Source organism: Mirounga leonina, unplaced genomic scaffold (genome assembly GCF_011800145.1).
Source record: "Mirounga leonina isolate KUSES-001 unplaced genomic scaffold, KU_Mleo_1.0 Mir_91, whole genome shotgun sequence".
NCBI lineage: Eukaryota > Metazoa > Chordata > Mammalia > Carnivora > Phocidae > Mirounga > Mirounga leonina.
Window position 1 is genome coordinate 21,680,683 of NW_023270839.1, and position 26,224 is coordinate 21,706,906.

A 26,224-nucleotide genomic window follows, 5' to 3' on the forward strand; every position below is an offset into this window, starting at 1 on the left:
GATCCAGGGACTCCAGGATCATGAACTGAGCCGAAGGCAGTCGCCCAACCAACTGAGCCACCCAGGTGCCCTCCTGTTTCCTTTTAAGATGTTCCAGCTCTGAGCTGGAAACATACAGCAGAAACCAGATTAAGGGAATGTGGAATCCAGCGGTCAGGCATAGTGTCTGCCCTGAGATTTGAGCAGAGCAAGGGGAACTGGCATTGGTCTTAAGATCCCAGATCTCACAATACTTTCTATTGAGAAGACATTGCTATAGACTCCACAATAGATTATTTGCATAAGCAGAAAGAAATCCACCAGCCCCCAAGTGACTTAAGCACTCTGTCTGCAATCTCAATTTTGTAATCACATAAATTTGGGTTGCAGTGAAGTGGGAAAAATAGAGGTAGAGAGATGTGCATAAGGTAAAAACAGGCATATTTTCTTGACTTTGAAGGTCTGGAACTCTTTTTGCTGAGCAGAATTAAATAGGATAGGAAATGTATTCCAGCTGATACAGAGGAAGAGTAATCCTCTAGAACAAATATTGCTACCCAAAGCAATCTACAGATTAATGCAATTCCTATCAAAATACCAACAGCATTTTTTCACAGAACTAGAACAAACAATCCTAAAATTTGTATGGAACCACAAAAGACCCTGAGTAGCCAAAGCAACCTTAAAAAAGAAAAACAAAAGGGTGCCTGGGTGGCTCATTCAGTTAAGCATCTGCCTTCAGCTCAGGTCATGATCCCGGAGTCCTGGGATCGAGTCCCACATCGGGTTCCCTGCTCAGTGGGGAGTCTGCTTCTCCCTCTACCCCTCCCCCCTACTAGTGATCTCTCTCTCTCTCTCTCTCTCTCTCTCTCATGCTCTCTCTCAAATAAATAAATAAAATCTTAAAAAAAAAGAAAAAGAAAAACAAAGCTGGAGGCATCACAATTCCAGATTTCAAGTTATATTACAAGGCTGTAGTAATCAAAACAGTATGGTACTGGCACAAAAATAGACACATAGATCAACAGAACAGAATAGAAAGCCCAGAAACAAATTTACAATTATATGGTCAATTAATCTTTGACAAAGGAGGCAAGAATATGCAATGGGAAAAAGTCTCTTCAACAAATGGTGTTGTGAAAACTGGACCACTTTCTTAAACCATACACAAAAACAAACTCGGAATGGATTAAGGACCTCAATGTGAGACCTGAAACCATAAAAATTCCTTAAGAGAGCACAGGTAGTAATTTCTCTGACACCTGCCATAACAACATCTTTCTTGTCTCCTGAGGCAAGGGAAATAAAAGCAAAAATAAACTATTGGGACTACCTCAAAATAAAAACCTTCTGCACAGCAAAGTAAATAATCAACAAAACTAAAAGACAACCTACTGAATGGGAGAAGCTATTTGCTAGTAACGTATCCAATAAACGTATCCCAAATATGTAAAGAACTTACACAACTCAACACCAAAAAACCCCCCAAAAATCCAATTAAAAAATGGGCACAAGACATGAACAGACATTTCTCCAAAGAAGACCACAGATGGACACATGAAAAGATGCTCAATATCACTCATCATCAGGGAAATGCAAATCAAAACCACAATGAGCTATCACCTCAGACCTGTCAGAATGGCTAAAATCAAAACCACAAGAAACAACAAGTATTAACAAGCCTGAGAAGAAAAAGGAACCCTTGTGCACTCCTGGTGGGAATGCAAACTGGTGCAGCCACTGTGGAAAGCAGTATGAAGGTTCCTCAAAAAAATTAAAAATAAAACTACCCTATGATCCAGTAATCATACTACTGGGTATTTACTCCAAGAATATGAAAACACTAATTTGAAAGGATATATGAAGTATTGTAAATAATGCAACATTATTTTCAATAGGCAAATTATGGAAGCAGCCCAAGTGTCCATCGACGGATGAATGGATAAAGAAGATATGGTATATATACACAATGGAATATTATTCAGCCATAAAAAAGATTAAAATCCTGCCATTTGCAACAACATGGATGGAGCTAAAGAGTATGATGCTAAGCAAAATAAAAACAGCCACAGAAAGACAAATACCATATGATTTCACTCATATGTGAACAACAAAAAAAAGAGAGAGAACCCAAAATACAGACTCTTAACTATAGAGAACAAACAGATGGTTACCAGAGGGGAGGTAGGTGGGGGGATGGGTGACATAGATGAAGGGGATTAAGAGTACATTTATCATGATGAGCACTGAGTAATGTATAGAATTGTTGAATAACTATATTGTACACCTGAAACTAATATAACACTGTATGTTAACTATACTGGAATTAAAATAAACTTACAAATTTTTTTTAAGTTAAAAAAAAGTGTAATCCCCTGTGGGGAAGGGAGAAGAAAGGCGGAAAGAGAATAGCAGGCAGTAGTCTTAATAATGTCGACAGGCATCGCCTCTGATACAGGCCTTCATACTGCTGTGCGCCAAATAGTCAGTAAGCACTTATCAGATGAACAGAAGAGGTTATGATTAAGTTGTTGTCAAAGAACATGCAGAGAAGTGTAGGGAAGGAAGAAGTCTCTCTCTGCCCTTCAAGGTCTCTCAGCTGGAGTAAGAAATTTACACAAGACAGATTAATGGGAAAACCCCCAAAGTTTTATTATTATGTGTTCAGAGGCCCAATAATGAAATTGAGACCAAAGCAATGACCAAGGCAGGCAGTTTTTACGCTTTTTAGACAAAAAGACAATAAATCTGTGAGGAATTGACAGGATAAAATAAAATAGATGTTTGGGAGCTTTAATTAGTATGGAATTCAAAGTGGAATTTGGACCGAGGTAGTAGATTAGTAAAAAAGGCACAAGGTTTGTTTCTATAGCTGTCTCAGCTTTAAAGTTCTTATCTCTGGTGATAAGGATGTCTTCTTACTTCTTAGGACAGAGATGGTACCTTTCACATGGGAGTTTCCTTCTTGCTTTCGGGGGACAGTGGAGAGTCTGAGTGCCCTTGAACGAGCTGTTCTCCAGGTAGCTTCATTTCAAAATAATACGCCATTGTGGTACAGTTCGGCCTGCCTGCTAGTGGCCCCTACAGGAGTAAAGAATCTGAGCAGAATATATTTGTGTGCCACCAAATGTCAGATGGCCTGGTTTTCCTTCTCTCCTCTCTCCCAGGGATTGAAAATGCTACACTGTGCTGTTCTCTTGGCAGTGCTGGTGCTTTGCCGTAGGAAAGGCATGCCTGGACCTTCTGAACACGTTAGAACCCAGATCCGTGGGAGGCGCCAAGGCTGTATTTCTTAGCTCCTCCAAGTCGCCTTAGATATTAGCACCACAGCACTCCAAAATATTGTGCCCACAGAGACGCCTGAGGTTCGTTCACAAAGCACTGGTGGTGATGCTCACGTCTGAGAGCAGGGAGAGTACGCTATGCGGGGGACTCTCTAAATCACCTATGTATATGCTTAATGACCTCCTGAAGCTCGTTTATGAGGCCTCCCAGACACCCGTAACTAAGGCCTTTTCCATACAGCCCCGGAATGGGCCACTGGGTTTCGTCAAATCCGACACCACACCACCAACAGCCAGAGCATCATCCAACTTCCCGATTGGCCCTTTCAGCCTCCACTCCTGGGCTAGCAACGGAGTCATCCTTGGCGCATGCGCGTCACCTGCTTCCGGCCGGGGAGCGCGGTGTACCCGCTTTTCCCGCCCGGGTGGAATTCCTGCCCCACTTGCCTCGGCTTGGGCTTGGGTGTGTACAATGGCTCCGGACTCAGGCTCCTTTCCCGAAGAGCCGCTCTTAAAGGTGCTACCCTTAGACGCTAGGGACCGGGGCACGCAGCGCTGTCGCCTGGGCCCGGCCGCCTTCCGCGCCTTGGGCGCACACTTGGGCTCGGCGGTGAAGATCTCTCTGCCCGACGGCGGCTCCTGTCTCTGCGCCGCCTGGCTGCGACGGGATGGAGCAGACGGCTTTGTGCAACTGGATCCGCAGTGTGCGAGCCCCGGGGCGGCTGTGGGGGCTTCGGGGTTCCGGGGGAGTCTCAGTTTACGCAGCCTCCGCCTGGTGCCCTGCCCCTCCCTGCGGCTCCTCACCGTGTGGCCGGTGTTGCGGGAGCGGGCGGGCGCACCCGGTGCCCTGAATCCGGCCGCGGTGCTGGAGGCGGCGCAGGAGCTTCTGAGGAACCGACCGGTCTCCCGGGGCCACGTGGTGGCCGCTCCACCGGGGGCCCCCGGCCCCGTGGCCGCGCTGCACATCGTCAGCGGGGCGCCCAGCCCGGACCCGGCCGGGCTGGTCACCCCTCGCACCCGCATCAGTCTCAGCGGCGTGCCTCCATCCGAAGCGGAGCCGCAGGCCGAGGTGCCCCTGGGGGGCCTTTCGGAGGCGGCCGACTCGCTGCGGGAGCTCCTCCGCCTCCCGCTCCGCTACCCCCGCACCTTGGCGGCCCTGGGGCTAGCACTGCCTCGCGGGGTGCTCCTGGCGGGCCCCCCCGGCGTGGGCAAGACTCAGCTAGTGCGGGCCGTGGTCCGGGAAGCGGGCGCGGAGCTGCTGGCGGTGAGCGCTCCCGCGCTCCAGGGCGCGCGGCCCGGGGAGACCGAGGAGAACGTGAGGCAGGTCTTCGAGCGCGCGCGGGAGCTGGCCAGTCGCAGACCCACCCTCCTCTTCCTGGACGAGGTGGACGCGCTGTGTCCCCGTCGGGGCGGCCCACACCGAGCCGCCGAGAGCCGCGTGGTGGCCCAGGTGTTGACGCTGCTGGACGGCATCAGTGGGGACCGCGAGGTGGTGGTGGTGGCGTCCACCAACCGGCCAGACGCTCTAGACCCAGCGCTGCGCCGACCGGGGAGATTCGACCGAGAGGTAAATAGGCCCGGGCTCTCAGCCCCTTGTCCCTGGAACCCGGGCCTCCTCTGGCATTGGTTGGCTGCCCCGAGGGTTCTGCCACTTAGGTTTGGCAGTCGGGCTGGAGTGGGGCTTTTTGTAATGCAGAGAACACGGTCTCTGCCCTTGTGCAGTCTGTGAGCCGGGACCTGTTTTAGCCCAGAGTCAAATTGTTCCGAGAAGCAAGGTGGCCTTTAGGGATTAGTTTTGTTGTGCAGGTCCTGAAGATGAGTACAATCAGTGACGTTAGTTTTTAAGGGAACTAGGTCAGCTGTAAGCATAGTAATTAAACACTTGTGGATTTGGAATAAGAATTTAAAGTAGGATAGCCTCAAGAAATAAGTTTATTGAAATAAAAAGGAAGAAGGACGGAAAGAACTAGATCAAAGCAGGCATTAACTATTCTGAATTTATTCATTCCTTGTGGGGACACCAGCATCCTGTCCCGCAAGTGAGAAATTACCCACAATTGCTCCCTGAGTTGCTGGGAAGATTGAGTATTCAAAGCTGCCCTCTATTTTATAAACTTTAGTCCCAAATTGATTCTTGATGAAATAGTTTGAATAGTGATTAAGTGATGTTTGAACTTTGTGTTAGGATTCTAAAGAGATGGATAATAATTGCACACTGTTAGCTTAATCTGTGCCGAACTTGAGCAGATTTCTTTTTTGCGCTATCTGGTACTTGTCTCCTGAATAAAATCCTTAAGGGCAGGGATCTAGACTATCTGGTTTCCTGCTGCATCCCTGGCTCGCAGAACTTGGTAGGTTCAAAAAAATAACAAAATGTTGTTAAATCAATTACACAGGGCCCCCAATTTAAAATGATTCAACTTAATGGTTTTTCAACTTTATGATGGTCTGAAAGCCATACGCATTCAGTAGAAAATATTATTTCGAATTTTTAATTTTGATCTTTTGCCAGGCTAGCGATATGCGGTAAGATGCTCTCTTATGCTGCTGACAGCCACGAGATAATGAGGGTAAATAATCAACATATTGACCACCATTTTATACCCATACAAACATTATGTTTTTCACTTTCAATACAGTATTTAATAAATTTTATGAAATATTCAAAACTATTATAAAATAGGCTTTGTGCTAGATGATTTTGACCAACCATAGGCTAATGTAAATGCTCTGAGCACATTTAAGTTGGCAAGGCTAAGCTGTGATATTTAGTAGGTTAGGTATATTAAATGCATTATCCACTTACTGTAATTTCAACTTAACGATGAATTTTTTTGGGATGTAACCCCATCTTAAGTTGAGGAAGATCTATATGTAATTTTCATTGTGCAACTATCTAGCCATTGTTATTCCTCTGGAAAATTAGGATTTTAATATATTCAGAATCTGTGGTATGCTTAAGAGTACATAGTTCTGCTTGCAAATTTGTTCACTAAGTTATACACATTTGAGAGGATAAAAATATTACATAATATTTTAAACTGTGGAAACTTTAATTTTTTTTTTCTTTGCATATAGGTTGTCATTGGGACTCCCACACTTAAACAAAGAAAGGCAATATTCCAAGTGATTACCTCAAAGATGCCCATCTCCAGTCAAGTCGATTTGAGCCTCCTTGCAGAAATGACAGTTGGCTATGTTGGTGCGGACCTGACTGCACTTTGTAGGGAGGCTGCCCTGCATGCTCTCCTTCATAGTGAGAAGGTAGGAAGTATTGATGTATGACCCTGTGTGTTGATCTTTTCATTACCATAACAAACTAATTTAGGGATTAAACAAGTGGTAAGTACATTTTCTTGGAACTTTAAATACCTTCCACCGCTGTTTCTTATGTATATTTTTACATCTCATCTCCCTGGGACTAGCATATGACTGAACGTGGGGATAGAGGGCTGAGTCTTCCAGGTCTACTAGGGCATGTTCCTTCATTCCCATAGTAACTCCCTAGTGCCAAAGCCCAGAGCAGCCAGGAAAAAGACAGTGTGGCCCAGAAGAGTCAAACATATTTCTTTTTAATTTTTCTTTATTTTGAAGCAATTTCAGACTTAAGAGAAAAGTTGCAAAAATAGTACAAAGAATTTCTGTATATACTTTACCCAGATTCTCCAAATGTAGCATTTTACCAGTTTTACTTTATCTTTTTCTCTTCATCTGTGTTTTTATATATATTTACATATAGATATCTCTCTCTCTATATATATATACATATATATATGTATAACGTGAAACATTTGAGAATATACTGCAGCTATGATGGCCCATTAACCTTAAAATCTTATGTGTATATTTTCTAAAAACAAAGACTTTAACCACAGTACAGTTATCAAGATGAGGAAATTAATACTGACAGACTTTTACCTAATATCTGTAGACTTTATCCAAATTTCACTATCCCATAATTTCCTTTATAGCAGAAATTTTAAAAGGAAAAAAGAAAATAGTAATCTAAGATTGCACATTGCATCTAGCTATCATCATTTCTTAGTGTTTTGTTTTTGTTTTTGTTTTTTCAAGGTTTTATTTATTTTTGAGAGAGAGAGAGAGAGAGAGATAGCATGAGCAGGAGGGGCAGAGGGAGAAGGAGAGAGAGAAGCTCAGGCAGATTCCTTGGAGTCTGACACGGGGCTCAGTCCAGGACCCTGAAATCATGACCTGAGCTGAAACCCAAGAGTCAGATGCTTAACTGACTGCACCACCCAGGCTCCCCAGTACTCTTTAATCTAGAACCATTCTTTAATCTTTCTTTTATGGCTACCTTTTTAATTTTAATTTTTAATTTTTTTAAAAGATTTTATTTATTTATTTATTTGAGAGAGAGAGAGTGTGTGTGAGCTGGGGGAGGAGCAGAAGGAGAGGAACAAGAAGACTCTGTGCTAAGCGTGGAGCCCAGTGTGGGGCTGGATCCCACAACCCTGAGATCATGACCTGAGCTGAAACCAAGAGTTGGTTGTTTAACCAGGGATATGGCTAATTTTTTAAGACTACAGGTCGTTTATTCTGTAGACTATTCCTTAGTTTGGGTTTGACTGATGTGTCCTCATGATTTGATTCAGCTTTGCATTTTGGGCAGGAGGATCACAGAAATACTGTGTTCTCATTGCATCTGTTTTTTCCTTTCTTGTTAATAAATAAATATTCTGTGGGGAAGATAACCTTTTCTAACCCAGGAGAAGATTGGGCACCTGGAATTTTTATTTAAATTTATCTTTGAGGGGTGCCTGGGTGGCTCAGTCGGTTAAGTGTCTGCCTTCAGCTCAGGTCATGATCCCAGCATCCTGGAATCGAGTCCCGTGTCGGGCTCCCCATGCTTCTCCCTCTCCTCCCTGCTCTTGCTCTTTCTTGCTATCTCTGTCGCTATCTCTGTCTCTCTCTCTCAAAAAAATAAATAAAATCTTTAAATTTGTCTTTGATATTGAAATCTTTAAAGATTTTTATTTATTTATTTGACAAAGAGAGACACAGTGAGAGAGGGAACACAAGCAGGGGGAGTGGGAGAGAGAGAAGCAGGCTCCCCGCAGAGCAGGGAGCCTGATGTGGAGCTCGATCCCAGCACCCTGGGATCATGACCTGAGCCGAAGGCAGACGCTTAACGACTGAGCCACCCAGGCGCCCCGATATTGAAATCTTTAATTCATGACTACCTTTCTTAGAAATATTTAGGTTGTTAGCTTAAATATAATAGTTTTCAACACTATGCATTGGAAAATCTCTTCACCTTATATGTAATAAGTAATCCTTAATCCCTAAACCCCTTCAGAAAAAACTTAATTTCAGTACCCTGAGGATTCTGAGATGAAGTTTTCAATCTCTGTTGTAACTATTATAACATTAAAATTGTCCTTTGATCTTGTAATTTCTAAAAATCAATTTGAGTTTGTTTAAATTATAAAAAGATGATTTATCATCCAAAGTTTTGAAAACCTTTTTACCTACATAATTTACATCCTTCCTCATTTCCATTTATTTTTACACATACACTGAAGGTGGGGAAGTTGTTATGTGAACTTGTAAGTCCTCTTCTGGGTTTAGAACCAAAGCTGCTTGAACATTGAATAACACTTCTCATGCATAGAGGTGTGAGACTCTATGCCTTATGAAGGGAGGAGGAGAGTACCAGGGGCTGGGAAGGGAGATTTACATGTAGGATTCCCTCTGCTTTGAGGTTCCAGGTGTGACCTTAAGCACCCTGGCTTAGGTGGATCAGCCAGCTGCTACTTCAGGAGGGGCCTGCCCAGCCATATTTACAAGTGATGACTGAGTTCATAAACAACCAAGGGAAGTGGAAGGAAGAAGGGACAGGAATCTGGGAAGGTACTGGCTTCATCTTTTTCTTCTTTGCCCCTCAGGCAGATGAGGGGCTGCTGCTGCTACTGAGGGCAGCCAAGGAATGTGTTAAAGAATTTGATATGAGGGTAAATCTTAAATATAATAGTATTATAAATATAAGCAGTTTTTAACAAAACATCTGGTTCACTAGAATGATCAAGGAAATTATAAGAAAGATTCTCTAAAATATAATCTTAAAGTAAAGATGACCTTTTTTTTTTTTTTTTAAAGATTTATTTATTTATTTTAGAGAGAGTCTTAAGCAGACTCCATGCTGAGCATGGAGCCCAAGGTGGGGCTGGATCTCACAATCCTGATTTCAAGACCTGAGCCAAAATCAAGAGCCCTATGCTTAACCAACTGCAGCACCCCAAACCCAGCCTTTCTAAGCATAACATAAAACCTAATGGTCAAAAAGGAAATGATTTATTAATTTGACCATTTGGGGATGGCAAAACAATACATAAACAAAGACAAGACAAGAGACAGACTGGGAAAAATACTTTTGGCCTATGACAAAAGGACCAATTACCTTGATATAGAGAGAATTCTAACAAATCAATAAGACCAACAATCCAAGAGAAAGTGGGTAATAAAATAAGAACAGGTAGTAGACAGTAAAAGGATTACAAGTAGCCAGCAAACATGAAAATCCTCAACTTCACTTTCTTTAAAAATTAGTCTCTTTCAGGGGTGCCTGGGTAGCAGAGTCGGTTTACCGTCCAACTCTTGGTATTGGCTCAGGTTCTAATCTCAGGGTTGTGAGATCAAGCCCCTCCTCGGGTGTGCTCAGTGCAGAGTCTGCTTGAGATTCTCTCTCCCTCTCCCTCTCCTACATGCACTCTGTCTCACTCTCTCTCTAAAATAAATAAATAAATCTTAGTTATATGTGCTGCCAAAGTGAACAATAAATAAATAAATTTTTAAAAAATTAATCTTTTTTTTTTTAACTCTTCATTTTGAAATAATTAAAAAGTTTAGGGAGAGTTGCAAAATAGAGAAATCCTGCTAAACCCTCCATCCAAATTCATCAGTTTTTAACATTTTCCCAAATCAGCTTTATCATTCTTTCTCTGTCTCTAAATGTATATGTATACACATATTACTTACTTTTTCTGAATCAATTGAGGATGGGTTGCATACATCATAACCCATTCATTATCCATTTCCTAAGAAAAAGTATGTCCCATATGAGACCACAGTGTGGTTATGTATAATCATTATACTCAGGAAATTTAACACAGAAACAAAACATCATCAGATCTACAGCCCATACTCTGATTTTGGTAGTTGTCTCAGTCTTTTTAGCATTTTTTTCCCTCCAGTACAAGATCTAGTTCATTGTGTTTGGTTTTCAGTTTTTTTTAATCTACAATTCTCCCTTAGCCTTTTTTTTATTATTTTATTATTTTTTTATTTTTTTTAAGATTTTATTTATTTATTTGAGAGAGAGAATGTGAGAGAGAGAGAGAGCACATGAGAGGGGGGAAGGTCAGAGGGAGAAGCAGACTCCCTGCTGAGCAGGGAGCCCGATGTGGGACTCGATCCTGGGACTCCAGGATCATGACCTGAGCTGAAGGCAGTCGCTCAAACAACCGAGCCACCCAGGCGCCCCAATTTTTTTTTTTTTTTTTTTTTTTAAAGAGGGAGAGAAAGTATGTGGGGTGGAGTGCAGAGGGGGAGAGAGAATCCTAAGCAGCTCCTGCCGAGCATAGAACCTGACACGGCTTGATCTCACAACCCTGAGATCATGACCTGAGCCGAAACCAAGAGTTGGAAGCTTAACTGACTATGCCACCCAGTCGCCCCAGCTTTTTTTTTTTTAAGATTTTATTTATTTATTCATGAGAGACAGAGAGAGAGGCAGAGGGAGAAGCAGGCTCCCCATGGAGCAGGGAGCCCAAAGTGGGACTCGATCCCAGGACCCTGGGATCATGACCTGAGCCAAAGGCAGCTACTTAACCGACTGAGCCACCCAGGTGCCCCAGCTTTTTTTTTTTTAATGAGATATTTTACATTGACAGTTTTTAAGGATGCAGGTTAGTGATTTTATAAAATGTCTCTCAATTTGGGTTTGTCTAATATTTTTTCATAGATTCAGGTTACATATGCCAGTTTGGAATACTCCATAAGTGATGGTGTGTCCTTCTTAAGGTATCACATGTGAAAGGACAAGATGTCTCCCTGCCCCTCATTGGTGATGTTCCTAATTGGTGATTGATATGATCAACCAGTCAGGGTTTTGTCCAGTTTCTCCATGGTATAGCTGCTATTTTTCCCTTTGCAACTAATAAGAAATCTATGAGGATGCCCTTTGAGATCACGTTCCTTGTCACACTTCCCCTCCCCTTGTTTTGCATCCATGGATGATTCTTGCCCCGATCAGTCTTTACTGTATGTGATTGTAAAAAAGCTGATTTTCTAATTCCATATTCCCTCTACCTCACTGTTGATTGAAGAAATTAACACGATAGTGAGTACCATTTCCTTTGTCACACTAGCAGAAATTTAAAAGTTTGGTAATGCCCAGTGCTGGAGAGGTATGGGAAGAAGAGCTTTATATTAGCGGTACAGCTTTGAGGGCAGTGTGGTAATACTTGTCACAATCGTAAATGTGCATTCTACTTGGAGGAAATATTATATATAATACTTGAACATGTGCACAAACATTTTCAGCTGTAATAACGAAAGACTGGAAACAATCTAATATACAACAGAAGGATGCAGTTAAATTATGGTACCCTTATACAATGGTGTCTTTTGCAGTTATCAAAAAGAGTGAGGTTGAACTGTATTAATTGGTAAGAGAAGATTTCTAATATAAGTGAAAAATGCAGGTTAATTGATACAATAGGGTCCCACTTATGTATCTGTTTGAAAGGATGTGTATATCCGGACTGTTGTGAAACATACTGCTGGGGTACATAGGAAACGGTTGCCATCCTCTAGAGATGCACAGTGGAGAGAGCTGGGGGAGGAGACATTTAATTCTTTTGCCTTGTGTATGAAAGATTTTTTATAATAAAATAGATTTATAAATTCAAAAGAAGGTTTTTTTAAAAAAAAAGAAAAGAAATAATTGTGCTCCTATACCACAAAAAAGGCCCACGTAATTTTTGGTCCTGATTTTGTTTTTGGGGGCATATTTCTTCAGAACAAGGACAACCCGGCTGTTGATGAAGCGGACTTCCTTGAAGCTTTTAAAAAGATTCAACCCTCATCATTTCGAAGTATCGTTGGGCTGATGGACATCAAGCCTGTTGGCTGGGAGCAGATTGGTGGCCTCGAAGATGTCAAACTGAAGTTAAAACAGGTGATCGAGTTTGCTTACGCCAGTAGAATGGTAGGGTTTAAGTGTGCCACTTTTGTGATGAAGACAAATCGCAGTTGCTGAGACTGTCTTGGCTGCCATCAGTCATGCCATCCTAACGTCACAATCCAAGGGGCCCTTTTTAGTCCTGGTTTAACTGGTCTTCTGTAGGCATCAAATACCATTTTTCATACTTTCCTACCTCACCTTTCTTTTGTTTGTTTTTGCTTTAAAGGCTTTATCATATTGAATGGGATCAGCAGACTTTTCTGTAGAGAGCCGGAGAGTAAATATTTTAGGCTTTGTGGGCCATCCAGTCTCTGTTGCAACCACTCAGCTCTGTCTTCATGGCACGGAGGCAGCCGTAGATAATTCGTAATCATTACTTGTGTTCTGGTAACTTTATTTATGGACACTGAAATCACGTAATTTTCACATGTCACAATATATTCTTTTGATTTTTTTTTTTCCAAGCATTTAAAAATGTAAAAATGGTTCTTAGTTTGTGGGTGGTAAAATCCAGATTTTTAGTTTGTAGGCCTGAGTTTGCCCTGAGACTGGTAAAAGCACAAAATTATAATACACAGTATGGCCTGGGGGCCTACTGGTTCTCACTGTGGATGTGAGGGACACAGCTTTCCAGAGGCTCTCACTTGCATTTCAGTTTCAGAAGTTAATTTTGCTAATTTACCTTCAGGTGATCCTGCCATAAAGAACTAGGTTTCTCTAACTGCACATACAAAAGACTGATTTATGAGTATCACTATAATTTATTTATCTTAACTAGAAGCTATTTCTGCATTGAATCGTAGAATCCTTATGTCTGTGGATCAGTGCATTTATGATATTCCCTAATTTTTTACATGCATTGTCTCATTTACTCTTCATGAAGTACATGAGAGATTAGCTACACCTTCCTGTTGCAAACACTCTTTCTTTAGCTTGGAGATGGTAAGCTTTCCTGCCTTTCTGAACATTCCTTCCCCATACCTTAAACGTTAGTGCTCCAAGCTCCTGGGAGGCCTCTGGTTCCATTCTGTGAGTCCATGATCTCAATATCCAGGGCTTCAACTGTCCCCTGAAAACTGTTAACTCGAAAATCTTTATATCCAGTGCAGATAGTTCTTTTGATCATCAGCATTGCTTAGCTGCTTGCCTACCAGGTAACTTACAGGGATCTCAAACTCAGCATGTCCAAAACTCAGCTAAGGAGTCCCACCACCATACCTGGATTCCCTACCTCTGTGAATACAGCCAGCCACCCATGTGATAAGTCAGAAACCCGTCTTCTAGGGGTGAGTGGGTGGCTCAGTTGGTTGAGCGTCTGATTCTTCGTTTCAGCTCAGGTCATGATCTCAGGGTCATGGGATCGAGCCCGATGTTGGACTCTGTGCTCAGTGCAGAGTCTGCTTCAGATTTTTTCTCCCTCTCCCTCTGCTCTTCCCCTCCCCGCTCATGCTCTCTCTCTCTCAAATAAATAAAAGCTTAAAAAAAAAAAAAAAAGAAACCCATCTTCTAAATGCCTGGGTCCTGTCATATGTATGTGCAACTTCGCCTCTGGATTTAGAACATAGTCCCTGCATAAAAGAGTTACATTTGTTTCAAGTCCATCCCTTTGACACCATTGCCACTGCTTGTGACACATCAGGCTTTACTATTTTTGTAGCCTGAGTCATTCCAAGAGACTTCTAACTGGTCTCCCTCCTCTGGTTTTATTTCTTCCCAGTCCATTCCCCATACTGCTTCCTCAATGTTGACTAAAACTTTCAAGGTGCAGCACAGTCTGACTCCTTCCACTTCAACTCTCTTGTTCCTTGCTTCCCCCATTCTCCCCCTCTGTTCCTGCTTACTGGTGAGATGAATTAGAGTTTCATGTGTCTCTGTGTGTACTGTTCCTTCTCTGTGGAATGCCCTTTGCTGGCCTCATTGTTAGTTTACAAGTCTGTCTCCCCAACTAAAATCTGGGTTCCCTTGGTACAGGGATCTTATCTTTTATAGAAAGGCAATACATCAGTAGTTAAGAGTTTGTACTTCTTGATCTACACTGCCTGGGGTCAGTCTCAGTTCTGCTTGCCTCACTAGAAATAAGACCTGGGCAAGTTACTTAACTTTTGTAAGCCTGAGCTTCTGCATCTGTAAAATTATGATGATAATAAAATCACCTACCTCAGAGGTAAAGGGGACTTGTTTACTATTTAGTTAACATTTGTGGAGTGCCGACTTTGTGAAGGTGTCATTCTATGTATGGCTTTTTTTTTTTTTTTTTTTAAGATTTTATTTTATTTGACAGAGAGAGAGAGAGACAACTAGAGAGGGAACACAAGCAGGGGGAGTGAGAGAGGGAGAAGCAGGCCTCCCGCCGAGCGGGGAGCCCGATGCGGGGCTCGATCCCAGGACCCCGGGACCATGACCTGAGCCGAAGGCAGACGCTTAACTACTGAGCCACCCAGGCGCCCCTATGTATGGCTATTTAGAGGTCAGCTTTATTTACATTCTAGCAGGAGCAGAATGACAAAATCAACATGGAAAAATAGTTTCAGATAGTGAATGAGTAAGTGCTCCCAAAGTAAAAGATGGGCAGTAGCGTAGAGTGGCTAGGGGAGTGGGGGTGGGTGTTCTGCTTTAGAGTGGTTAGGGAAGACCTCTCCAAGAAAATGACATTTGAGCTGAGACTGAATGATGAGGGATGGCCACATAGAGAACTTGAAGGAGTGTTCAGATAGAGAGAGAATAGCAAATAAAGGCCCTAAGATGGGAACAGAATGGGTGTTTGGGAAATAGGCTATGTAAAGCCTTATAATGACTGGCAGGAAGGATTTGGATTTTATTCTAATTCTGATGGGAGGTCATTGAAGGATTTTAAGCAGGAAATGATATGATCTGACTTAGGTTATAAGATCACTGGTTGGTGCATGGAGAATGAACTGCATTTCCAGCTTATAACAGATACCTAAGAATTATTGAGTGGACAAATGAATTTACTGAATTATTTGATGCTTTATCATTACACTAAAATAACGGTCTCTTTTTGTGTACCTACAGAGTATCGAGTGGCCTCTAAAATTCCCTCGGGAATTTGTCCGGATGGGCCTGACACAACCAAAGGGGGTTCTCCTGTATGGTCCCCCTGGATGTGCTAAAACCACCCTGGTGAGGGCGCTGGCCACAAGCTGTCATTGTTCTTTTGTTTCCGTGAGCGGTGCTGATCTCTTTTCTCCTTTTGTTGGAGACTCAGAAAAAGTCTTGTCTCAGGTTTGTTTATTTTCCCCATGTAGTTAAGTGTCCTTTTGAATTTTCATGGCCTGCTTTAAGGATAAACCTTAGTTATTAAAAATATTACTGGCCTTTTTATTAATTAGAAAAGTTATATAGATTTGTTTATAGAAAATTTAGGAAATGTAGGAAATCATCACAAAGAAATCATTTGTAATCTCTACCTACTGTTAACATTTTGGTGAATTTGCTTTATTTTTTTTGTTTTTCTTTTAAGATTGAGGGTAGATTATGTCTTTATCATGATTTTTTAATCATTATCACTTTTAAAACTCCATAGTATTAAGTATTTTTTGAAAATACGATTTTTAACCTGTAGTAATACTGACTTGTTTCTTGTTCTATTTATTCATTCCCCAATTCTTAGACATTTAGCATCTTTCTCTTTTTATATTTTAAAAATTATAAGTAGTAATGCAGAAAGCATATATTCACTGGAATATTAAATAATGTGTGGCTTTTCAATAATTTCATTTTCCTAAACAAAGGTATTTCGACAAGCAAGAGCAAATACTCCAGCAATTGTGTTTTTGGATGAGATTGATTCAATCTTGGGCTCTCGATCCATCAGCAGAACAGAATGTAATGTTCAAGAACGTGTTCTTTCTGTTCTTCTAAATGAATTAGATGGTGTGGGACTGAAGACTATAGAGAGAAGAGGAAGTAAATCAGATCAACAGGGTAAATACAAGGAGCTGAAAAAAAATGAAGAGGTATTTATTAGCCAGAATATACCAAAAACCCAGGCCAGCATTAAATACAGTGCATATACACTAGCTTTTCCTATGCTGGATGCATCTCATAGAACAAATTATATAATTTCAGTTTGACTCTGTTTGGATTTCTACAGACCTGCTAAAAATTGTGATTTGGCTAGGAAGGAGGTAAATTTTGTAGTAAGTTATCTTAAATATATATGAATGTGAATTTTATTTTTCCTAAGATTTAGAAACATAACTTTACACATTGCTAATAGAAAAGGGAATTTATTCTTATTTTTATATCCTGAAGAACCAGTGTTCATCCCTTTCTAAAAATTTTTATATGAAACAAAACAAAACATTGTTATTACTAATGATCTTAGTAATTTAAAACTTCCAATTTTCTTGAGTAATGGGTTTCCTTAGTTATAATGAAATGAAAATGACCTGTGGAAGTCCCTTCCTCCCTTTCAGAGTCTCTTTCTAAATAGAGTTTGATATCCTTAAGTTATCCAATGGATAATTTTTCATTTATTCTTTCATTGTTTTTAACCTTGTTTCCCATTTGAAAAAAATCATTCCATGGAAGGAGAGTCTTACAGCTCCTTAAGAACATATGATACTAGAATTTGAAGGGACCCATGAGGTATTCTAATGAAATTTTCTCATAATGCAGGAATTCCTTCTACAGTATCTGACCAGTATTTAGTCAGCCTCTGCTAAAATACTTGCAGATATAGGGAACTCACTACTTTGAGAGATCACATTACTGGGGAACCACTCTGATTATTCAGTTCAATTTAAAAGAAATTTTTTTTTTTTTAATTCCAGTGTAGTTAACATACAGTATTATATTAGTTTCAGGTGTACAATACAGTGATTCCGCAATTCCATATATTACTCAGTGCCCATCGAGATAAGTGTACTCTTTAATCCCCTTCACCTATTTCCCCCATCCCCCACCACCTCCCCTCCCCTCTGTTTATTCTCTATAGTTAAGAGTCTTTTTTGGTTTGTCTCTCTTTTTTTTCCTTTGTTTTGTTTCTTAAACTCCACATGAGTTAGATCATATGGTATTTGTCTTTCTCTGACTGGCTTATTTCGCTTAGCATAATACTATACTCTAGAGCCATCCATGTTGTTGCAAATGGCAGGACTTCATTCTTTTTTATGGTTGAATAATATTCCTGTGTGTGTGTGTGTATGTGTGTATGTGTACACCACATCTTTATTGATGGACTCTTGGGCTGCTTCCATAATTTGGCTATTATAAATAATGCTGTAGTAAACATGGGGATGCATATATCCCTTCGAATTAGTGTTTTCATAGTCTGGGTAAATACCCAGTAGTGTGATTACTGGATCATAGGGTAGTTCTGTTTTTAATTTTTTGAGAAACCTCCATACTGTTTTCCACAGTGGCTGCACCAGTTTACATTTCCACCAGCAGTGCACAAGGGTTCCTTTTTCTCTACAATGCTTGTTGTTCCTTGTGTTTGTGATTTTAGCTATTCTGACAGGTGTGAGGTGATATCTCATTGTGGTTTTGATTTGCATTTCCCTGATGATGAGTGATATTGAGCTTCTTTTCATGTATCTGTTAGCCATCTGTATGTCTTTAGAGAGATGGTCTGTTCATGTCTTTTGTCCATTTTTAAATTGGATTATTTGTGTGTGTTATATAAGTTATTTATATATTTTGGGTACTAATCCTTTGTTGGATATGTCATTTGTAAATATCTTCTCCCATACAGTAGGTTGTCTTTTGTTTTGTTGATTATTTCCTTTGTTGTGCAGAAGCTTTTTATTTTGGTAGTCCCAATAGTTTATTTTCACTTTTATTTCCCTTGTATCAGGAGACAAGAAAGATGTTGTTATGGCTGGTGTCAGAGAAATTATTACCTGTGCTCTCTTCAAGGATTTTTATGGTTTCAGGTCTCACATTGAGGTCCTTAATCCATTTTGAGTTTATTTTTGTGTATGGTTTAAGAAAATGGTCCAGTTTCAGGGTGCCTGGGTGGCTCAGTCAGTTAGGCATCCAACTCTTGATTTTGACTCAGGTCATGGTGTCCGGGTCTTGAGATTGAGCCCTGCGTTGGACTCCGAGCTCTGCTTAAGATTCTTTCCTTCTCCCTTTCCCTCTGCCTCTCTCCCCGCTCACATGCTCTTTCTCTCTTCCTCTCTCTCTCTCAAATAAATAAATAAATCTTTTTTCTTTAAAAGCAAGAAAGTGGTCCAGTTTCATTCTTTTGCATGTTGCTGTCCCGTTTTCCTAACACCATTTGTTGAAGAGCCTTTTTCTCACTGCATATTCTTACCTCCTTTGTCAAAGATTTGTTGGCCGTATAATCGTGGGCTGATTTCTGGCCTTATTTCTGGGCTTTCTGTTTTGTTCTGTTGATCTGTGTGTCTATTTTTGTGCCAGTACCACACTGTTTGATGACTACAGCTTTGTAATATAACTTGAAATCTGGAATTGTGATGCCTCCAGCTTTGTTTTTCTTTTTCAAGGTTGCTTTGGCTATTTGGGGTCTTTTGTGATTCCATACAAATTTTAGGATTGTTCTAGTTCTGTGAGAAAGGCTATTGGTATTTTTATATGGATTGCATTAAATCTGTAGATTGCTTTGGGTAGTATGGGCATGTTAACAATATTTGTTCTTCAAATCCATGAGCATGGACTGTCTATTTGTATCATCTTCAGTTTCTTTCATCACTGTTTTATAATTTCACAATACAGGTCTTTCACTTCCTCGGTTAAGTTTATTCCTAGGTATTTTATTATTTTTGGTATAATTGTAAGTGGGATTATTTTCTTAATTTCTCTTTCTGCTGCTTCATTATTAATATATAGAAATGCAACAGATTTCTGTACATTGATTTTGTATCCTGTGACCTTACTGAATTTATTTCTCAGTTCTGGTAGTTTTTTGGTGGAGTCTAGGGTTTTCTGTATAGAGTATCATCTCATCTGCAAATAGTGGAAGTTGACTTCTTCCTTGCTGTTTTGGATGTCTTTATTTCTTTTTTTTGTCTGATTGCTGTGGCTAGGAGTTCCAGTACTATGTTGAATAAAAGTGGTGGGGTGGACATCCTTGTCTTGTTCCGGACCTTAGGGGAAAAAGCTCTCAGTTTTTTTACCATTGACTATGATGTTAGCTGTTGGTTTTTTTTATATGGCCTCTATTATGCTGAGGTATGTTCCCTCTAAACTTACTTTGTTGAGAGTTTTTATCATGAATGGATGTTGTACTTTGTCAAATGCTTTTCCTGCATCTGTTGAAATGATCATATGGTTCTTGTTCTTTCTCTTATTGATGTATCATGTTGATTGATCTGTAAGTACTGAACCACCCTTGCATCCTAGGAATAAATCCCATTTGATCATGGTGAATGATTTTTTTAATGTATTGTTGAATTTAGTTTGCTAGTATTTTGTTGAGGATTTTTGCATCTAACGTTCATCAGAGATACTGGCCTTTAGTTCTCTTTTTTTGTGGTATTTTTATCTGATTTTGGTATCGGGGTAATGCTGGCCTCATAGAATGATTTTGGAAGTTTTCCTTCCTCTTCTATTTTTTGGGGTAGGTTGAGAATAGGTTTTAACTCTTTTTTAAATGTTTGGTAGAATTCCCTAGAAGCCATCTGGTCCTGGACTTTTGTTTGTTGGGAGTTCAACAAACAATTTTGAATGCTTAGTGTGTGTAAGGTGTTGCTCTGGCTGCTTTTCTGTATTTCTTATCTTTATCTAGGATTTATATATCTGCAGCTTATGTTGTCATATTTCTGTCTCTAGAAAGAAAAATAAATAAAAAGCAAAGTAAATCTCTCTCTTGCAGGACATGAGAGCCAGTGATTCATAGCCATACATCTCCACCTGTTAGTCACATGCTTTGTCTTTTCAAATCATCCATTTAGGTTATAATCATTCTTTGGGGCTCACGTGCCTTCGGTAGATATTCTCTGCTGTGGTATAAGGTTTTCCATTGGTTCTCATATCTCCTAGAGAGATGTCCCTCAGGATTGGCCAGTCCCTTCACCACACACAAAGTAGTTCTTTGATTAATAATTTGTTTTAGCATATATTGATATCAAGAAGGTGGTCTGGATAGGAGATATAAGCATTCCAGTCCCAAGAAAAGGATATGCTTATTTAAAAATAAATGGACCGTCTGATTTATAATTTCTTAAAATTTTAACAATTAACAGTTTACTGACATTACTTTGTGTTGGTGTTTTCCCTCAGAGTTTCAAGAAGTTTTTAACAGAAATGTCATGATTGTTGCTGCAACAAATAGACCTGATGTATTAGATGATGCCTTGTTACGACCTGGAAGATTAGATAAGATTATTTATATTCCACCTCCAGATGAAAAGGTAATCATTGTACATGTTTAGTCTGTGTGTGGATTCTTAACACATCAATGTCTGAGCTCTAAGGAGCCTAGCAGAATTGAATCCCAAACTAGATATATGTGTATGTGGTACGTGTCTTATACCAGGTTCTGCAGTCTTCCCTTGCCTGGTGGCCCTTCATAAAAATCATAATTTTGATCTGCTTTTGCTGGGTACTCTAGGCTTATTTTCAGAGAAACATAAGCATATAAGTAAAGTAGTTCTACCTTATTTCATTGTTGTGGCAGACTCAAAATACCGAGTTTGTTAAGTATAATCACCATTATTTTACAACTAGAATGGAGGAATCCTAAAGTGTTAAAAGCATTTGGGAGATAATTTGCATCAGTATCCTTATTTTACAGTGGGAAAGTCTGAGATTAGAGAGATTACACAGTGTATCCATAGTCAAAGAATCAGTAATTCTTTGCCCTTAACATCCACAGCCACCAGCAGGGAATGGTTAAAAACAAAGAATGAATTTTTTCCTTCCTTCCTTAAAAAAAAAAAAAAAAAAATTTAAATGTCTATTTTTTTTTTTTTTTTTTATTCATGAGAGATAGAGAGAGAGAGGCAGAGGCAGAGGGAGAAGCAGGCTCCCCGCAGAGCAGGGAGCCCGACGCGGGACTTAAATGTCTATTTTTAAATCGTGTCTAGATAATTCATGTTTTTGCTTTTTTTTTTTTAAAGATTTCATTTATTTATTTGAGAGACAGAATGAGAGAGAGAGAGCCCATGAGAGGGGGGAGAGTCAGAGGGAGAAGCAGACTCCCTGCCGAGCAGGGAGCCCGCTGTGGGACTGAGCCAAAGGCAGTTGCTTAACCAACTGAGCCACCCAGGCGCCCGTGTTTCTGCTTCTTAAACCATGTCTGATAACACTATTTGTACCCAGAACAGGGACTCATCATGTCTCTTAAAGAAATTTAGCTATAGTTGGCTATTTTAAAAATTACTATAAAAGTATTAAAAGTTTATCATGTTATTATTTTTACCATTATCATATGAGCCATTGATGAGTTATTCTTTCTTACCTCTTCAGAAGTGATTCTTATTGTTTGATTATTAAATAAATACATAAACTTCCTCTGTAGTATGACAGGAAACACTAACTTAAGATATCTTAATATAGCTTTGTGTCAGATGTAAATGTTATAAGATTATAAACATACTGTTTTTAATTTTTTTTCCAGGGCAGGCTTTCTATTTTGAAAGTCTGTACAAAAAACATGCCAATGGAGCCTGATGTTTCCTTAGAAAACCTAGCAGCAGAAACCTGTTTTTTCTCTGGTGCTGATCTTGGAAACCTTTGCAAAGAAGTAAGTTAATTAGATCTTCATTCACTTGGCAGCATTTACTAAAAGATTCCTATGTGGCAAGCACTGTGTAAGGTGAAACAGACAGCTACGACCCCTCTCTCTCCTTCCCTCCCCTCCATGAGCTTACAGGTTTGTGGCAGGTTGCAGAGAGGCAAATTGTAATACTGCATTGGCAACTGAAAATATGTGGTTAATCAGGAAGTTTAGGGTGTTGTGGGAGCACCTGGGAAGGACATCGACCCAGACTTGGGGGCATCAGAGAAGGCTTTCTGAGAGAGGGCATGTGTAAAGTGAAATTGGAAGGATGATGAGAGAGTTGACAAGGCTAAGGGAGGGAAGCGGGGGTGGTGTTGAGGCAGAGGGAACAAAATGTGTGGACGACTGGAGTGAGAGATGACATTGAAGAGCTGGACAGTGGCCAGATCACACAGGTCCTTGTAAGCCACTTTAAGGGATTTAGACTTTATTTTGAGAGCAAAAGAAGCCATCGTAGGTGTTTCCCTTTCCATAAACTTTTATTAAATGTACTATTCAGAAAAAAGCACAGATCATTAGGATATAGTTCATTAAATTAACATAAAATGAACACACTTGTATAACTAGAGAGAGAACATTATCAATGCCCTGGAAGCTTCTCTTGGGGCTTTCCCAGTCTCCCTCCCAAAAGGGAACCACACTCCTGACTTCTAGCACTGGAGATTAGTTTTGTCTGCTTTTGAACTTTCTATAAATAGGACCATATATACTTTTATGTTTGCTTTTTTAACTCAAGATTATGTTTGTGAAATTCATCTGTGGTTTTGCGTATAGTGGTAGTTTGTGCATTTCCATCGCTTTGTAATATTCTGGTTTATGAATATACTGCATTTATTCATCCATTTTTTTGAACATTTGGGTTACTACTTTTTTGTTATAAATTATGCTGCTTTGGGGCGCCTGGGTGGCTCAGTTGGTTAAGCGACTGCCTTCAGCTCAGGTCATGATCCTGGAGTCCCTGGATCGAGTCCCGCATCGGGCTCCCTGCTCGGCGGGGAGCCTGCTTCTCCCTCTGACCCTCCCCCACTCTCATGTGCTCTCTCTCTCTCATTCTCTCTCTCTCAAATAAATAAAATCTTTAAAAAAAAATTATGCTGCTATGAACAATCTTGCATGTGTCTGTTAGTACATACGTGTAGATATGTCTGTTTTATATATGTATATACCTACAAAGAGAATTGCTGTGTCATAGAGTATGTGTTTGATCTTTTCCTTTATGATCAGTGCTGTGTCCTGTTTAAAAACTCCCTACTGTGAAACCAGGAAGATAGTCTCTCATCTTTAAATATGTAAATGGGCTCACAGTTTATATATTTTGCTGCAACTTGGCTTTTTCTTTTTTCCCACTTAAGGCTAGAATTTAATGTAGAAGAAATTATGGTCTGTTAAGACAAACTTTTAATCATCTTACTTAACTTTTTAATATTTTTAATGTCATGAATATTGGAATTCTGAGAAGTGGGACTGAGGTTTTACCCTCAGATTTTGAAGTATTACCATAAATTGTGGTGGCGCCTGGGTGGCTCAGTCAGTTAAGCCTCTGCCTTCGGCTAAGGTCATGATCTCAGGGTCCTGGGATGGAGCCCCATGTTGGGATCCCTGCTCAGCAGGGAGTCTGCTTCTCCCTCTGCCTCAACCCCTCCTCCCTGTTTGTGCTCTCTCTCTCAAATTAAATAAAATCTTCAAAAAAAATTTCTTTAAATAAAGTGTTACCATAATTTGTAAAAAAAAAAAAAATGAGCATATTAATTATTTCCTGTTGTTTGTCTCTTATAGGCTGCCTTGCTGGCTCTGCAAGAAAATGGACTAGAAGCAACCACCGTGAAACAAGAGCACTTTCTAAAATCACTGAAGACTGTAAAGCCGTCCTTAAGTCCCAAGGACTTGACTTTATATGAGAACTTATTTCAGAAACAAGGATTTTCTAACTTAGAGGATATTTAAAAACTATGTTACACCCCTGACCAAGGATTAATTTAAGTGTAAATTTGCCTTATAGTTTGCAGCTTCGCACTTTTAGAGTTTGTGTGCGTTATTTCGTGTAAATAAAAAACTTTGTACCTGATAAGCTAAAGTTCATCTTATTTCTAAAAAGTATATTAAAATACTATAATTTGGGAAGAAAGTATATGTATGTTGACTTTTTTTTAAAGACTCTGTCAGAGAGAGAGCACAAGCAGGGGGAGTGGCAGGCGGAGGGAGAAGCCAACTTCCCGCTGAGCAGGGAGCCCGATGCAGGGATCAATCCCAGGACCCTGGGATCATGACCTGAGCCAAAGGCAGACACTTAACCGTCTGAGCCACCCAGGCGCCCCTGATTTTTTTTTTTTTTAAGATTTTATTTTTAAGTAATCTCTACACCCAATGTGGAGCTCAAATTTATTACCCCAAGATCAAGAGTGCATATTCTACCAACTGATCCAGCCAGGCACCCCTGTATGTTGATTTTTATAGTGGGAATGGTGGTTGCTTTTGTTTGTTTTGGGTTGATTGCTTTTTTTAACTGTATTTTGAAACAATTTCATACTTACAGAAAAGTTGCAAGAATAATACAAAGAACTCTTATGTGCTCTTAAACCAGAATCACCAATTTTTAACCTTTTGCCATATTTGCTTTCTCCCTCCTTTTTTATATATACATACACACACACACATATATGTACACACACAGTATTTTTAAGAATAGATTTTATGCATCATGCCCCTCTACCCCTCAATACTTCAGGGTTTATTTCTTTTCTTTTTTCCTTGAGATTTTATTTTTAAGTAATCTCTACATCCATTGTGGGACTTGAACTCAGAACCCTGAGAAAAAGAGTTGCATGCTCCACTAACTGAGCCAGCCAGGCACCCCTTCAATATATATTTCTTATAAAGGTGGTTCTTTTCTTTTTTTTTTTTTTTAAAGATTTTATTTATTTGACAGAGAGAGACACAGTGAGAGAGGGAACACAAGCAGGGGGAGTGGGAGAGGGAGAAGCAGGCTTCCCGCAGAGCAGGGAGCCTGATGCGGGGCTCGATCCCAGGACCCTGGGACCATGACCCGAGCCGAAGGCAGACGCCCAACCAACTGAGCCACCCAGGCGCCCCGCGGTGGTTATTTTCTTATATAACTATGGTACATTAAACTCAGGAAATTTAATATTGGTAGAATATTTTAATCTATCCAATGAGTTTCATCTATTGTCCCAACAGCAATTTTTGTCCAGTTATGGGATCCAGTCTAGGATCATACATTGCATTTAGTTCTCATGTGTCTTTAGATTTGAAATTGTTCCTCAGTCTTGACCTTGACATTTTTTAAAGAGGACAGCAAATGTCCACAATAGCCAAACTATGGAAAGAGCCCAGATGTCCATCGACAGACAAATGGATAAAGAAGATATGGTACATAAACAATGAAATATTACTCAGCCATTAGAAAGGATGAATACTTAACCATTTATATTGATGTGGATGGAACTAGAGGGTATTATGCTAAATGAAATAAGTTAATCAGAGAAACAATTATATGATCTCACTGATAGTGGAATTTAAGAAACAAGGCAGAGGATCATAAGGGAAGAGAAGAAAAAATGAAACAAGATGAAATCAGAGAAGGAGACAAACCATAAGAGACTCTTAATCTTAGGAAACAAACTAAGGGTTTCTGGAGGGGAGGGGGGTGGGGCTGGGTGATGGACACTGAGGAGGGTATGTACTGTAATGAGCACTGGGTATTATGTAAGACTGATGAATCACAGGTCTGTACCCCTGAAACAAATAATACATTATAGGTTAATTAATAGAATTTAAATTAAAAAAAATAAAGAGTACTGACCCAACTATTTTATAGAACGACTGACTTCTGATTTGTGTTTGTCTGATTTTGCATCATGATGGATTCAGGTTATGCATGACCAGGGGAGCGCTACATAAGTGCCATGTTCTCAGAGATCACTGCTGGGGACACACGAGGCTACACATATCGATGATATTAATTTTGATCATTTCTTCACAGGATTGTCCAATTCCTCTACATATAGCTATTGTTTTTCCTTTTGT

The 26,224-nt window shown here is 40.1% G+C and overlaps 1 protein-coding gene across 4 annotated transcripts; it reads left to right on the forward strand.

The window, feature by feature from the left end:
* Positions 1-3,540: 3,540 nt before the first annotated feature.
* Positions 3,541-24,245, forward strand: SPATA5L1 (spermatogenesis associated 5 like 1). 4 transcript variants are annotated; one of them, XM_034993929.1, is made up of 9 exons: positions 3,563-4,830; positions 6,342-6,527; positions 12,304-12,462; positions 15,502-15,711; positions 16,221-16,445; positions 18,464-18,467; positions 20,680-20,810; positions 22,019-22,144; positions 23,957-24,245. In XM_034993929.1, the coding sequence occupies exons 1-9, from the start codon at positions 3,736-3,738 to the stop codon at positions 24,122-24,124; spliced, it is 2,304 nt and encodes a 767-aa protein (XP_034849820.1). In that variant the 5' UTR covers positions 3,563-3,735; the 3' UTR covers positions 24,125-24,245. The 4 variants fall into 4 exon arrangements, 3 of the variants coding, with proteins under 3 accessions (XP_034849820.1, XP_034849819.1, XP_034849818.1); XM_034993928.1 differs by lacking the exon at positions 18,464-18,467 and having other exon boundaries at positions 3,568-4,830; positions 15,502-15,609; positions 16,221-16,413; XM_034993927.1 differs by lacking the exon at positions 18,464-18,467 and having other exon boundaries at positions 3,570-4,830; positions 16,221-16,413.
* The last annotated feature ends 1,979 nt before the right edge of the window (positions 24,246-26,224 follow it).